Raw genomic sequence first — 16,836 nt, forward strand, 5'->3', positions numbered from 1 at the left:
CGAGTTTATTGGGCAGCGCCACTCATCCTGTGAGTGGACACACCGCCACAGTGACAGTATTGGGCAGCGCCACTCATCCTGTGAGTCGACACACCGCCACAGTGACAGTATTGGGCAGCATCACTCATCCTGTGAGTGGACACACCACCATAGTGACAGTATTGGGCAGCGCCACTCATCCTGTGAGTGGACACACCACCATAGTGACAGTATTGGGCAGCGCCACTCATCCTGTGAGTGGACACACCGCCATAGTGACAGTATTGGGCAGCGCCACTCATCCTGTGAGTGGACACACCGCCATAGTGACAGTATTGGGCAGCGCCACTCATCCTGTGAGTGGACACACCGCCATAGTGACAGTATTGGGCAGCGTCACTCATCCTGTGAGTGGACACACCGCCATGGTGACAGTATTGGGCAGCGCCACTCATCCTGTGAGTGGACACACCACCATGGTGACAGTATTGGGCAGCGCCACTCATCCTGTGAGTGGACACACCACCATAGTGACAGTATTGGGCAGCGTCACTCATCCTGTGAGTGGACACACCGCCATAGTGACAGTATTGGGCAGCGCCACTCATCCTGTGAGTGGACACACCGCCATAGTGACAGTATTGGGCAGCGCCACTCATCCTGTGAGTGGACACACCACCATAGTGACAGTATTGGGCAGCGCCACTCATCCTGTGAGTAGACACACCACCATAGTGACAGTATTGGGCAGCGCCACTCATCCTGTGAGTGGACACACTGCCATAGTGACAGTATTGGGCAGCGTCACTCATCCTGTGACTGGACACACCACCATAGTGACAGTATTGGGCAGCGTCACTCATCCTGTGAGTGGACACACCGCCATAGTGACAGTATTGGGCAGCGCCACTCATCCTGTGAGTGGACACACCGCCATAGTGACAGTATTGGGCAACGCCACTCATCCTGTGAGTGGACACACCGCCATAGTGACAGCATTGGGCAGCGCCACTCATCCTGTGAGTAGACACACCACCATAGTGACAGTATTGGGCAGCGCCACTCATCCTGTGAGTGGACACACCGCCATAGCAGCATGTACAACACTCCCCAATAGGAAGAAAACCCGCTGGGTTGTTCATCCTGTCACTTGTACCCAGACACAGCTGGGACTTGCATGTACTGTACCAAAACACAGAGGAGCCTCGATTAACGAATTTAATCTGTTCCGGCACCGAGCTCGTCATGTGAAACGCTCATCTTCTGAAATGAATTTCCCCATTTACAATACACGTAATGGAAATAAAATTAATCCGTTCCACCACCGAAAAAATCAATATGATACTGTACTTGATTGGCATTTTTTTCTATCAACCACCAATTTCAACCTCATAAAACCAGTGTTGAATGTAATGAAACGTCATTTTCTGGATGAGCCCCCGGAGGCTCCATGAAGCTATCCGAACTGATGTGTGCTATATTAGACTGGGGTCATCGGTCACAGGAGTCCTTGGGCTTACCGGAGACCACGAGCCAGAACCTGGTACCCTCAGAGAGGTGCAGGGAGCAATGGCCTATGAACACTTTACATTTAAAGTTTGTCATAATTGTCATCGACCGAGGAAGGACCCAGAAAAGTAGGTGAATCAAAACAGACCACAGTCTGCTTGAAAATTCAAAGCTACGTCCTCAAAATAGCAAAAGAACTCCCCTAAAAAGAAAACAAACAAGCACCACTTCATCCAATGGAGGTGTTCATCGACTTGATAATAGTCCAGGACGGACCGAAACGTCGTCGTCTCTTCATCTTCTAGTGTGTGGTCAACATTCTTCAGCCACATTATTGTGACTCGATCATCTGCACTTCATCCAACTAGCAACCTGCTTATTAGCCCTAACCCCCTACCCCCCCCCCTCCCCATTCACGGGGGAAGGGGGAGTCCGGCAACCCACCAATTCAGTTCTTAAATGAAGAAAGCCACCGATCGAAGGGAGGGAGGGATGTCAGGGAGCCTCCGGGGCTCACCCAGAAACTGGAGTTTCATTACATTCGACGCTGGTTTTCTGTAGGGAGCCTCGTTGGCTCCCTAAAGCTAACTATCCACAGAGAAGGCAAACAGGGACTTACCAGGAAGGCGACAGCACCGCAGGTTTCAAAGCGAGGAAGAGAGAGTCGGCCGCAACAGGCATCCCAAAGCCACACAAGGCTGCAGAGGAACCAGGACATTACGAGATACCTGGCAGCCAGGATTGTTCGAGCTCTAAATCCCCCGCGCCTGAATATTGTCCAAAGACATACTTATTGCCAAAGACAGCCGAAAGAGTGGCATACTTTCTAACATCATGGGCACGAAGGTAAACCTCAGACTGGCTAGACTTAATGACACTGCGGACAACTGGAGAAACACGAGCCCTGGAACAAGGAACCAGGGAAACCGGATCAACCCAGAGCACGTCCACCGACACAGACCCGGTGGCCCGCAGCTAGCGGCGTAAAGCAGCTACCAAACAAAGAACGTGGTGCACCCCTGACCTAACCAACCAAGCATCCACAACCAATGGACCCCTTCGGAAGCCTGCCATCACATTCTTTGCCAGAAAAGGAGACGGCTGCAAATGAACAAAATAACCGGCAGTACCAAAGGAACAAAACCCCTGGTGCCGGAGAAGAGCAAGAAGCTCCCCAACCCGACCCCTCAGAGTCCAAGGCCAACAAAAACAAGACGTTGCTTTTCACCAACAAAACCTAAAAACCAACAAAACCGACACCTGTGCACCATACAAAATAGCGATAGAGATGCGCCAGGAACTCCAGGAGCATAGAATAGTACTGTAGTTTGTGTGTAAAAATATCAACAGTACTTCTTGAGGTTATCTTGAGATGATTTCGGGGCTTTAGTGTCCCCGCGGCCTGGTCCTCGACCAGGCCTCCACCCCCAGGAAGCAGCCCGTGACAGCTGACTAACACCTAGGTACCTATTTTACTGCTAGGTAACAGGAGCATAGGGTGAAAGAAACTCTGCCCATTGTTTCTCGCCGGCGCCTGGGATCGAACCCGGGACCACAGGATCACAAGTCCAGCGTGTTGTCCGCTCGGCCGACCGGCTCTACTTATGTTAAGTTAGAATATAGAATATGAATGTATAGCCATAGGCCACCTAAATAATGGAAGCATGCAGATATAAATCTAGTGCATTCATAGGTCACTGGTTCAAATCCGATTCAAACGACCTATGTAATTTAGATATTAATCCTGCAAACCCACTCAAAGGAAAGCTTTTAACAGACTGTTGTCCCTGAAGAGTCCAATACTAATGTCTCAGTTGTGTTAGGATGTCTAACACTCCTCGATGTTTGGTTAATGAAGTGATGATGTGTACAGAGCACAATCAACCTTGTGCATTGTTGACCAGACACACTAGAAGGTGAAGGGACGACGACGTTTCGTTGTCCCTTCACCTTCTAGTGTGTGGTCTTCCCTCACAATCGACTTGAGAATGGTCCAGGACGGACCGAAACGTCGTCGTCCCTTCACCTTCTAGTGTGTGGTCTGGTCAACATACTTTAGCCACGTTATTGTGACTCATCGCCTGCAACCTTGTGCCTTCATTGCTCTTACCAAAAAAACCATTGTATCACAAGGTTAGAGGGATCACCCAGGACTGCTCACCCACGCCCTCTACGCCTGATCTCAAATTTTGCGGGAGTCCGACAGCATTGTGAAGCGTCTGCCATCTGCACATTGGTGACTTTGCACGCATTGCTATCAGGAAAAACCAATATTACCACAGTTGGGGATTCATGTTTAGTAATGAACCACTATCAGCCTTACTGTGCTAGAAGGACTGGGCCGTCACTTCCTAGAAATGGGTGACACGAGACAGTGTTAGCACACTGGACTCACTCAATTAGATTTGAGTTTGATTCCTGTAGAAGGCAACATATTTGGGTATATTTCTTTACACCTGATGCTTCTGTTCACATAGCAGTAAATAGGTACCCGAGAGTTAGACATAGGAAAACTATATTTCTGTCAAACAAATCCACAAGGGCCGTGATGAGGGCTCGAACCTACGTCCGAGAGGATCGCAGACGCGCCTTAATCAATTAAGACGCGTCCGGGATGCTCTCGGACGTGGGTTCGAACCCTCATCACGGCCCTTGTGGATTTGTCCATTTGATGCACCATGCTATTGTGATTCCTGGGTGTATATTTCAGTCCAGTGCACACACTAGAATCTACTTTAAGGCATCAGCAAAACAAGATAGCTAAGAAAAACTACAGTATAATGAGTCAATATAATTAAAACATTAGTAAAAAAATGCAATAAGTACATAGGTAGACACATGAGTTAGTGTTCCAAACTCTATACAAAGTTGTGACATAGCCTGGTTCCAACCATGTTTGGATTTTCAGAGTTCGCAATATTTACCAACAGAGATGTTAACAACAGAAGTATATACTCACTGCTAACTTCCGCTTGTCTTTGGAAAGAGCAAGGCACCAGGTGGGACCACCAGTGACCGCTGTACGCGACATGACACCACCCGAGAATAAGTTGTATTCCAAGATATAGCCGTGGAGTCCTGCACTAAAGAGTCGTCCCTTGCACCACACCAGCGCTTCAACCGAACTGTCGACACCACCTGATGAAGCAATACAATTATTATTTTTCTTGACTCATTACGAGCAACCTAATGAGAGCCGGTTGGCCGAGCAGACAGCACGCTGGACTTGTGATCCTGTGGTCCCGGGTTCAATCCCAGGCGCCGGCGAGAAACAATGGGCAATGTTTCTTTCACCCTATGCCCCTGTTACCTAGCAGTAAAATAGGTACCTGGGTGTTAGTCAGCTGTCACAGGCTGCTTCCTGGGGGTGGAGGCCTGGTCGAGGACCGGGCCGCGGGGACACTAAAAAGCCCCGAAATCATCTCAAGATAACGGAAAGATAACCTTCATCACAGAACTACCATAAGATCCTGTAAAACCTGTCACCCTAATACACTACAAGCAATTTATTAATAATCTAATACTTGTTGTATGATGAAGGCAGTTGTATTTTTGCTTGCGTAATTTCAATCTTCCAAATATAAAATAAAGATGTCGATGCCCATTTTGAGTGTAGTGTAATTCTAACAAAATTTATAAATAACTAGAAATATTACTGTATAGTGTATTTGCAGTATTTGCCTAGTGCACAACTAGGCGAGTTATCTTGAGTTATCTTGAGATGATTTCGGGGCTTTTTTTTTTTTTAGTGTCCCCGCGGCCCGGTCCTCGACCAGGCCTCCACCCCCAGGAAGCAGCCCGTGACAGCTGACTAACACCCAGGTACCTATTTTACTGCTAGGTAACAGGGGCATAGGGTGAAAGAAACATTGCCCATTGTTTCTCGCCGGCGCCCGGGATCGTATTGTACAATATAAAATATACATGCGCAGGATGAAGCTTTAGTAATTTTAATTATATACAGCATATCACAAGCCTTCACAGTCCTGCACAGCAAAACAATACACAAAGCCAATTGACAAATACAAAAACACACGTATGAAATTCTGTACATACTGTCTCCTTAATAATATATCAAAATCAAAATGTTTATTCAGGTATAAGTACATACACAGAAGAAAGTTACAAACATAATGTTGGATTTAAAGATAGAGCTAGTACATACAATACCTAAAGCCACTGATACGCACAGCGTTTCGAGCCAGAAACGCAGATTCGAGAAAACTCATACGATTCAAGACTCACCGGGAAGAACTAGCTGCACAAAGGGTCGATTCTGGCAGTTCCATATTTCAACACTCCCATCGGCCCTGTCAATAAACAATTTATATATAGAAAATAATTTGGCTTGCATATTCAGTCCTGCAAAACACACTTAACACTTTGACGTTATCATGATGACGTCTATCGCAGTCATCCAAGCAACACACGCAGTTCATCCGTTAATTTTGTGTTATTCTTATTAATAAGCATTAACATTGTGAAAAAAATGTTTAACATTGGTTTGTATGTGATCACTGGCAACCTACTCACTGCTAGGTGAACAGAGGCATTAGGTGAAAGGAAATGTGCCCAACCATTTCTGTCCCGCCCGGGAATCGAACCCGGAATTGTCGACTGTGCGTCGAGAAGGAACCCGACTGTACTGCCGGGACCCTAGAGGAGGTGTGACTGGTAATTTGACATTGTCGCAAAGCCAGGCCTAACGATCCTCTTAGCAGGTAAAAGAAATATTGCCGGAACAACCGTGGACATCTTCAAGAGGAAACTAGAGTGTTTTCTTGCAAGGAGTGCCGGACCAGCCGGGCTGTGGTGGGTATGTGGGCCTGCGGGCCGCTCCAAGCAACAGCCTGGTGGACCAAACTCTCACAAGGGGTCCATAGAATTAGCCAAATCTACCCAAATCCTGCTAGTATTATGCAAGTACCTGTAATGAAGAAATACGGTATATTTACTCACTATAATGTTGGCATTAAAGGCAGAACGTGATCAAACTTATTTACGGTCCGTCTAATTACCACAAGCTTCACAAAGCTTCACAAAGCTTCCTGGCAGTACGTTAGTAATGAATAAATATGATATATTTACTCATTATAATGTTGGTGCTGAATGTACAACACGAGAAAACATAATTTGAATCTGAAAAAGTATCTTTTTATAAAGAAATTAGACGAAAATAAAGAGCTGGTGACGCCAAATCAAGTCGACAATCCAAGCTTCGGTTAGGTTAGGTTAAGTTAGGTTAGGGTAGGTTAGGTTTGGTTAAGTTAGGTTAGGTTAGGGTAGGTTAGGTTAAGTTAGGTTAGGGTAGGTTAGGTTAAGTTAGGTTAGGGTAGGTTAGGGTAGGTTAGGGTAGGTCAGGTTAGGATACGTCAGCCTAACCTAACATATCATATTTATTCATTACTAACGTATTGCCAGGAAGCTTTGTGAAGCTTATGGTAGCTTGTGGTAATTAGACGGACCGTAAATATATATTCTGAAATAATCCAACTTCATAACGAAATTAGAAGTAAATATGTAGCGGGTGACGCTATAGGAAGCCGATGGTCAAAGCGACAATGTTATGGAGCGACTTATCCAAGATGTTTTGTTTTGTAAATGTTTTGTAACTATTTACAAAATATATTATTACAAATACGCATATATTGGATAAGTCGCTCCGCGACGACTCGCCCGCTACATATTTACTTCTAATTTCGTTATGAAATTACATTATTTGAGAATAAAAATAGGTTTGATCATGTTTTGCCTTCAAGACCAACATTATAGTAAATATATCATATTTCTCCATGACTTAATGCTATAGAAGGTTTTGGGAAGATTTGGCTCACAAGACCTGACCTCAGGTCCGGCATGGGAAGTACGGTTCATGGGAAGTACGGTCCACCATGGGGAGTAGAACACGACATGGGGAGTTGAACAACCATCCAGCAGGTGTGTAAGGGAGGTGTGTGTGAGGCAGGTGTGGTGCCACAGGTGTGTGTGAGGCAGGTATACACACCTGGAGAGCGCCAGGCGGTTGCTGGCGTCCTCATAAGCCATACACTGGATGGCTTGAGGCTCAAAGTCATAGAAGCGGACATTATGGACGGTGAACTGTGTCATCCTGGAGGAGGAGCTCTCGAGGAGCAGCTTGTGGCTCTTGTGGAGGCTCACGTGGCTCTTGTGGAGCCCCAGGGACAAGCTCCACTCCTCCTCTTCCTCTCACTGATCTCACTGCCTGTTATGCCTCGCAATTTGCATGAAGGCTCTTGACTGGACGAGTAGTAAAGGCGGCACTTAAGAGTGGCTAGATCCAGCCTCTCCCCGCGTGGTGATGTTTATGTGTACTAGGGGAGGGGGATAGGTAGGTGGGTAGGTGGATAGGGGAGGTAGGGAGGGGTAGAGGAGAGAGATAGTGGGGGGGGGTTAAAGGGAGAGCGGGCCGCGCCATCATCTATAAATCGTTATTATGGCTGCCATATAGGTTTATGTGCTTGATTTAACCTCCCCAAGGCCGCCATTGACTAGTTGCTGGTCAAAGATATCTCAAATATTCTTAAGAATATATTTTTAAGAATATTTCCTAGTACTGAGGGAGGGAGGGAGAGGGGGGGGGTCGGTTCGTACACACCCGCTGCGGCTTTTGTACACAGTTATTTATGTATTTATTGATTTTTATTTGTATTATACAGTTGAATAAATTAATAAAGTGTATATTCTGTACACAGTTGAATAAATTGTATGTTCTGTACAGAGTTTCTTCGGTGAGCATTTTGTATACACGAGCCCCTTTCGTATACCCCATATGCGCTGGCTTGTGTTTGCTGCCACAAACGTGTAATCTAAATTCAAATTAAAATTCAAAATGTTTATTCAGGTCAAAGTTCATACATAGAAGATGACTTACAAACATAAAGTTGGATTTACAGATAGAGTTTAGTACATAGAATACCTAAAGCCACTAATACAATTCGATTTCTTTCTTTCTTATGCACCCCATACCCACCCAACTGGGCGGCAGCTTTACAGTCATGTGCTCCACACCCACCCAACTGGGCGGCAGCTTTACAGTCCTGTGCTCCACACCCACCCAACTGGGCGGCAGCTTTACAGTCATGTGCTCCACACCCACCCAACTGGGCAGCAGCTTTACAGTCATGTGCTCCACACCCACCCAACTGGGCGGCAGCTTTACAGTCCTGTGCTCCACACCCACCCAACTGGGCGGCAGCTTTACAGTCATGTGCTCCACACCCACCCAACTGGGCGGCAGCTTTACAGTCATGTGCTCCACACCCACCCAACTGGGCGGCAGCTTTACAGTCCTGTGCTCCACACCCACCCAACTGGGCGGCAGCTTTACAGTCATGTGCTCCACACCCACCCAACTGGGCAGCAGCTTTACAGTCATGTGCTCCACACCCACCCAACTGGGCGGCAGCTTTACAGTCCTGTGCTCCACACCCACCCAACTGGGCGGCAGCTTTACAGTCATGTGCTCCACACCCACCCAACTGGGCGGCAGCTTTACAGTCATGTGCTCCACACCCACCCAACTGGGCGGCAGCTTTACAGTCATGTGCTCCACACTGTCACGTGGGGGTGGGCGGTCCGGGGCTCTGCTAACACTCGGCTGCTAGGGGCTCAAAGGGCCCAAATACTCAGCCCCTCCGACTCCCTGGATTCACCGGAGTCTCCTTGGTCACACAAGATAGGACCAACAATGCCCACCTCCGCAGGTCTTTGCTTCCACCACAAAGGGGTGCCACTGATTCACCCTGGAAGCCCTTCAGTCGACCACGGGGAAACTGCTGTTAACAGTTCCGGCCTAGACCCGTGGGGGAGTGAAGGAAGACTCAGGCTTACCTATAACCATAACCTCCCTGAGTCTTGCCTGCCAGACAAAAAAAAGGTTGCAGGAACTCCTTTCCCGCCTGTCTTCTCTATCTTCCTCTTAGCAAGGTCGCCAGCTGGGTTATTATATCTGCACCCCAGCAATGCAGTTCAGTGGGTGTATCATATATCGTTTGTAGCCAGAAATGTATGCTCATAGAGAAAATCACAAATGGAGGCACACTCAAACACAGTAATAAAATGTGTGGATTTACTGACGCAAATTACATGAACACACACACACAATCACAAGTAATACATGAATATGGAATATGGATGATGAGTCTGGAGATCGTCAGCCTCTTCTTCCACGACCTCCAACTCTCCTTCAACTGGGCAGGAAGACAGGAGTCTCACACTCTCACAGGAGGGCCTCTTCACCACGTCGGCACCTCTTCTTCACTGTCCTGCCATCCATACACACTGTCCTCTCTGACAGTCCTGGACACAAGCTGCCTTGCAGCCTACTCTACTATTAAGGTAATAAAGTCTTGCTGCCACATACACGAGTAAATATTGTGGCCTAACTAGCCTACTCATACAAGGGGTAATGGGAGGGAAAAATGATCTACCTTACACTCCTGGCTCACGACGCCTGTCCCTCGATGGTGTGAGGTTCCCACGCTTCCTTGGGTCGATCCTCGACGATCCAGGGCGTTCCACAGGTCCTCAGGTGTCGTGAAGCCTTCGCGTCGTCGCCGTTCCAATCCCTGAGATTCAGCTGCCCCAATCCTGGTTCATCGATGGGCGCTGAGCTAATCACTATTTTTTTTTTCCCACACTCGCCTCTCCCACAGGGCGTCGCTCCTTGTCCTAGGCACTGTGTCGTCCTTCCAAGATTCTCAGTGGATATGACCCCAGTCACAGCAGCTTGCTCGCCCACCTTCCAGACCTCAACGTCCAGCCAGCGGCGCCGCCTAGCGTCGTCGCCGACCGTTTTCCAAGTTTGGCACTTCTCTGCTCACTGAACTTGGTTCCTCTTTGGCTCCCCAGAAGCGCAGGGTCTCCAATGACTGTGAGGGGCAGCGAAGGCCAGCTCAATCCACTGAACAAGGCTTGCAGAGCCTCCAATCTTTGAGAGCAGACCGAGGCGCGTCCTGTCGCTTCCACGGTCAGTACAACTCTGACGTTGGCGCCGCCCGGGGCACTCGGTGACGTCATGGCGGGCCCTGATTTGTCGCCCGCGACCTACGTCGACCAATCCGCGATCGACTAATGTCCCTTCCAAAAGGTCACATCTGCCGTAGGGGATACTGTTTCATTTTATAACAGGGCGCCAATTTTCCTTTATTTACAACTTATAATGTAACTTCTTTCCTTTTACTGGCAGCCGGTCTGGTCGCCACATATGTCAATAGACTCCCTGAACCTCAGAGAATCAGTAGGGAGAGCTGATATGACTCTTTAAGCCGGCAAACGAAAGAAATAGGAGAGGGCACCGTAACATACCCCTCCCCTTAAAATAAGAGTCATATCGGAAGAGCAGCACTCCAGAGGGCAATCTATACTCTTGCTCCCTCCGTTCCTGAAGTGTCACTCCTCCAGTTGGTGACGTGGCTCGTACCACCTTGCCAGTCACTTGCCTCATTGTATCTCCACCTCGCATAGTACCGGGTGTGACGGGTGTTCCCTGAACACCTACAAGAAATCCTCTCTCCGTGGCTACGAGTGTACTCCCACGGCTCGTTACCACTGTAAGATTCAGTGCATGCAGCGCCTCCACCGCGTCGTGCACTCCGAGATAGTCTTGCATTTCCATTGCGTCCTACAGGTACTCCATGTTTCCTCCCATGATCTCCTCTTCGCCAATCTTCTCTCTTCTCGGTTCCTCTTCTCCCGTAGGTGCGTTGTCTCCTCACAGTGGCACTTGTAACCTGTACTCCATCCAGCAGCTCCCTCTCTTCCACACTAGGCTTTTGCGATGGCCCAATGCCCCTCTGGTTAGGCTGGCGCCTACCCTGGGTGTACCTATTCCCTGCTTTCTTCGTATTGCCTTTCCTATACCACTCGCTCCTTCGTTCCCGACGAACATCTTCACTCCTCCATGAGATTTTCTTCCCTGCAGACGTCTTCTTCGGTTCGTGGTTGGGCTCATCCACCTCCCTGTGGCTCACCTCACCACGGTGGTTCATCTTGCACCTACCACTATTCATCTGGCCGGCATAGGGTGCCTTGCGTCGTGGCTCCTCCACTCTGCCCCTCACTGCCGTTCGCTCATCCACTGAGCTTACTTTATTTACGTTTCTGTATGGAGGGAGTGCGGTCTGCAGCCTCTTCACCGCCCCAGGCGTTTGTACAGCTGCTCCTCGCCACTCCTCCACACGCATCATCAGGCTTAGTCGGAGGGCTTCGTCGGGGTTTTCCACTACCTCCGACGACCTCTCTGCACTCTCGCCCTCGTTGTCGTCGTCTCTGGCGACGTTTTCCCTGGCGAAGTCGGCTTCCTCACGACCATCTGGAACGACCGATACCTCACCTGGCAGGGTTGTACCGCTGCTTGCAACATAGGCACTCCTGGCCCAATCGGGTTGTATCCTGCCTCCTCCGAGGTCATTACCCAGCACCATCTGTACATGCTCTAGGGGTAACTTAGGGGCTACAGCTACTATAGCTTTCTCGACTCCGCAGTCGGCAATCAGCTGTACTTCGTGAAGTGGCAACCTGTATTCCTCCCCCACACCGCGTATCCTCACCACTCCCACAGGTGAATCATTAAATTCCTTGGGGAGAATACTCCTGGTTACCATACTTATGTCAGCACCCGTATCTCGAAGCACGGCAACCTCCACTGGGTCTGACTTTCCAAACTTCACGCTGGCCTCGAAAACGAAGGGATGTTCACCCAACTTCATTTCCCAACCATTCACGTTGGGTCCACTATAATATGGGGTGTGAACAAACACTCTCTCCTCTTCCAACATTAATCCTACATTCCTTTGGTGCTCCTCACACTCGCGGGCATAATGTCCTCTCACACCACAGTTGTAGCATCGGCTGCCTCCCCTGGGCGGCCACTCGCTAGTCACTCTGGCGGTACCACTTGCAGACGTCCCCTGGGTCCTCCTTGGACTCCCTGTCGTCGTATCCGGGACTGCAGCACTTGCTCCCGAGTTAGGTCCACTGCTCACAGCTTGGGGCTTCCTCCCCGCGTCTCTTGAGCCCTTGAACCACGTTACTTCATCGGGCACACTACTCTTGGGAGAGTCCCCACTCGTCCTCGCTCCTCCTGGACTCCTAAGGTTCCCTCCCGACCTGGGGTAAGGCGAGTGTCTGGGCGGCCCCTCCCTCCTGATATGTAGTGCCTCCTCCAGCATGTCGGCTCGATCCGCTGCAGCCTTCAGGTCCTTAATACCTGCTTCTCTCACCCTTACTCGCAACTCAGGATGGAGCACCGACATGAACTTCTCCATCACTATCAGTCGTTTAACATCATCCACCGACTCCGCTTCCTCCGCCTTCAACCATCGTAGGAATTTCCGTTCCATATCCCTGGCGGTCTCGGCGTAAGTCTTTCCCGACGCTCTTGTACACTCTCTGAACCGCTTCCGGTACATCTCCGGAGTCAGCCGGAATGAGTGGAGAACCGCATTCTTAATCGCGTCATAACTAGTACACTCCTCTAGGTCCAGCATGTTATAGGCTTCCCGGGCCTCACCAGTCAACCTGCCCTGGACCAGAGCAGCCCAATCATCTTCCGGCCACTCCTTCAGAGTTGCTATCCGTTCAAAGTGTTCAAAGAACGCCTCAGCTTCTTGTGGTTCGAACGTAGGTAAGTCACGTTCCCTTACCTTGAGGTCATCCCGCCGTGCAGGTAGTGAGGGCAGACCACGTTCAACGCGACGCAATTCGACTTCTTTCTTTGCCCTTATCTCCTCCAGTCGCAGTTGTCTCTCTCCTTCTTCTCGCTGCAGCCGAGCTTCTCGCTCCTCTCGCTGCAGCTCAGCCGCACGTTCCTCTCGCTGCAGCTCAGCCGCACGTTCCTCTCGCTGCAGCTCAGCCGCACGTTCCTCTCGCTGCAGCTCAGCCGCACGTTCCTCTCGCTGCATTTGCGCTTCTCTCTCCTCTCGTCGCAGCTGGGCTTCCAGTTGCATCTTCATTATTTCCAGTTGCAGGCTCCTCTTACTACAGCTGGACCTTCCACTGCTCCCATGTTCACTGTGAATTCTCTCCACACTGGTAGGCGCTTGGGGAGGCCCTAGTCGGGACGGTTCACCTTGCGACGGCTCTCCTCGGGACGGCTCCTCTTGAGATGGCTCCTCTCCCGTCGCTTCCTCTCGAGCTGTGAGCTGTGCCATGATCTCTATCCTTCGCTCCGCTACCTTAGTCGTCCTCAACCTGATCCCAAAGTGGTTTGCCACTTGTTGGAGCTGGGCCTTGGTACACTCTTCCAAAATTCTCTCGTCCCTTGTGTCAATAAATTTCTTTACTTTGTCTTCCTCCATCTCTATATCATTGAGCATACACGACAGCACAGACAAGTTAGTAGGCACTAATTTCACCGTTTCAGTCCCTTAGCCGGTTGAGTAACAGTACCACCGAATTCACTGGCCACACTGTATTAGTACCCTGGCAACACTTGTCTTGAAATTTGGTCCACACTGTAGCTTGATCCACGCTTCCTGGCGAGGTTCCCAGTTCTTGGCTACTGGGGTTCGAATCCTGGCAAGGTCGCCAGTTCTCTTGTCACATGGGGGTGGGCGGTCCGGGGCTCTGCTAACACTCGGCTGCTAGGGGCTCAAAGGGCCCAAATACTCAGCCCCTCCGACTCCCTGGATTCACCGGAGTCTCCTTGGTCACACAAGATAGGACCAACAATGCCCACCTCCGCAGGTCTTTGCTTCCACCACAAAGGGGTGCCACTGATTCACCCTGGAAGCCCTTCAGTCGACCACGGGGAAACTGCTGTTAACAGTTCCGGCCTAGACCCGTGGGGGAGTGAAGGAAGACTCAGGCTTACCTATAACCATAACCTCCCTGAGTCTTGCCTGCCAGACAAAAAAAAGGTTGCAGGAACTCCTTTCCCGCCTGTCTTCTCTATCTTCCTCTTAGCAAGGTCGCCAGCTGGGTTATTATATCTGCACCCCAGCAATGCAGTTCAGTGGGTGTATCATATATCGTTTGTAGCCAGAAATGTATGCTCATAGAGAAAATCACAAATGGAGGCACACTCAAACACAGTAATAAAATGTGTGGATTTACTGACGCAAATTACATGAACACACACACACAATCACAAGTAATACATGAATATGGAATATGGATGATGAGTCTGGAGATCGTCAGCCTCTTCTTCCACGACCTCCAACTCTCCTTCAACTGGGCAGGAAGACAGGAGTCTCACACTCTCACAGGAGGGCCTCTTCACCACGTCGGCACCTCTTCTTCACTGTCCTGCCATCCATACACACTGTCCTCTCTGACAGTCCTGGACACAAGCTGCCTTGCAGCCTACTCTACTATTAAGGTAATAAAGTCTTGCTGCCACATACACGAGTAAATATTGTGGCCTAACTAGCCTACTCATACAAGGGGTAATGGGAGGGAAAAATGATCTACCTTACACTCCTGGCTCACGACGCCTGTCCCTCGATGGTGTGAGGTTCCCACGCTTCCTTGGGTCGATCCTCGACGATCCAGGGCGTTCCACAGGTCCTCAGGTGTCGTGAAGCCTTCGCGTCGTCGCCGTTCCAATCCCTGAGATTCAGCTGCCCCAATCCTGGTTCATCGATGGGCGCTGAGCTAATCACTATTTTTTTTTTCCCACACTCGCCTCTCCCACAGGGCGTCGCTCCTTGTCCTAGGCACTGTGTCGTCCTTCCAAGATTCTCAGTGGATATGACCCCAGTCACAGCAGCTTGCTCGCCCACCTTCCAGACCTCAACGTCCAGCCAGCGGCGCCGCCTAGCGTCGTCGCCGACCGTTTTCCAAGTTTGGCACTTCTCTGCTCACTGAACTTGGTTCCTCTTTGGCTCCCCAGAAGCGCAGGGTCTCCAATGACTGTGAGGGGCAGCGAAGGCCAGCTCAATCCACTGAACAAGGCTTGCAGAGCCTCCAATCTTTGAGAGCAGACCGAGGCGCGTCCTGTCGCTTCCACGGTCAGTACAACTCTGACGTTGGCGCCGCCCGGGGCACTCGGTGACGTCATGGCGGGCCCTGATTTGTCGCCCGCGACCTACGTCGACCAATCCGCGATCGACTAATGTCCCTTCCAAAAGGTCACATCTGCCGTAGGGGATACTGTTTCATTTTATAACAGGGCGCCAATTTTCCTTTATTTACAACTTATAATGTAACTTCTTTCCTTTTACTGGCAGCCGGTCTGGTCGCCACATATGTCAATAGACTCCCTGAACCTCAGAGAATCAGTAGGGAGAGCTGATATGACTCTTTAAGCCGGCAAACGAAAGAAATAGGAGAGGGCACCGTAACATACCCCTCCCCTTAAAATAAGAGTCATATCGGAAGAGCAGCACTCCAGAGGGCAATCTATACTCTTGCTCCCTCCGTTCCTGAAGTGTCACTCCTCCAGTTGGTGACGTGGCTCGTACCACCTTGCCAGTCACTTGCCTCATTGTATCTCCACCTCGCATAGTACCGGGTGTGACGGGTGTTCCCTGAACACCTACAAGAAATCCTCTCTCCGTGGCTACGAGTGTACTCCCACGGCTCGTTACCACTGTAAGATTCAGTGCATGCAGCGCCTCCACCGCGTCGTGCACTCCGAGATAGTCTTGCATTTCCATTGCGTCCTACAGGTACTCCATGTTTCCTCCCATGATCTCCTCTTCGCCAATCTTCTCTCTTCTCGGTTCCTCTTCTCCCGTAGGTGCGTTGTCTCCTCACAGTGGCACTTGTAACCTGTACTCCATCCAGCAGCTCCCTCTCTTCCACACTAGGCTTTTGCGATGGCCCAATGCCCCTCTGGTTAGGCTGGCGCCTACCCTGGGTGTACCTATTCCCTGCTTTCTTCGTATTGCCTTTCCTATACCACTCGCTCCTTCGTTCCCGACGAACATCTTCACTCCTCCATGAGATTTTCTTCCCTGCAGACGTCTTCTTCGGTTCGTGGTTGGGCTCATCCACCTCCCTGTGGCTCACCTCACCACGGTGGTTCATCTTGCACCTACCACTATTCATCTGGCCGGCATAGGGTGCCTTGCGTCGTGGCTCCTCCACTCTGCCCCTCACTGCCGTTCGCTCATCCACTGAGCTTACTTTATTTACGTTTCTGTATGGAGGGAGTGCGGTCTGCAGCCTCTTCACCGCCCCAGGCGTTTGTACAGCTGCTCCTCGCCACTCCTCCACACGCATCATCAGGCTTAGTCGGAGGGCTTCGTCGGGGTTTTCCACTACCTCCGACGACCTCTCTGCACTCTCGCCCTCGTTGTCGTCGTCTCTGGCGACGTTTTCCCTGGCGAAGTCGGCTTCCTCACGACCATCTGGAACGACCGATACCTCACCTGGCAGGGT

The 16,836-nt window shown here is 50.2% G+C and overlaps 1 protein-coding gene across 1 annotated transcript; it reads right to left on the reverse strand.

The window, feature by feature from the left end:
• Positions 1-4,552: 4,552 nt before the first annotated feature.
• On the reverse strand, positions 4,553-13,572 carry LOC138372379 (uncharacterized). Its single transcript, XM_069337685.1, has 3 exons — positions 9,939-13,572; positions 5,734-5,798; positions 4,553-4,626 (listed from the first exon to the last, which is right to left on the reverse strand). Exon 1 carries the CDS (start codon positions 13,461-13,463, stop codon positions 10,869-10,871), a length of 2,595 nt encoding a protein of 864 aa, XP_069193786.1. The 5' UTR covers positions 13,464-13,572; the 3' UTR covers positions 4,553-4,626; positions 5,734-5,798; positions 9,939-10,868.
• Between the last annotated feature and the right edge of the window lie 3,264 nt (positions 13,573-16,836).

Source organism: Procambarus clarkii, chromosome 38 (assembly GCF_040958095.1).
Source record: "Procambarus clarkii isolate CNS0578487 chromosome 38, FALCON_Pclarkii_2.0, whole genome shotgun sequence".
Taxonomy (NCBI): Eukaryota; Metazoa; Arthropoda; class Malacostraca; order Decapoda; family Cambaridae; genus Procambarus; species Procambarus clarkii.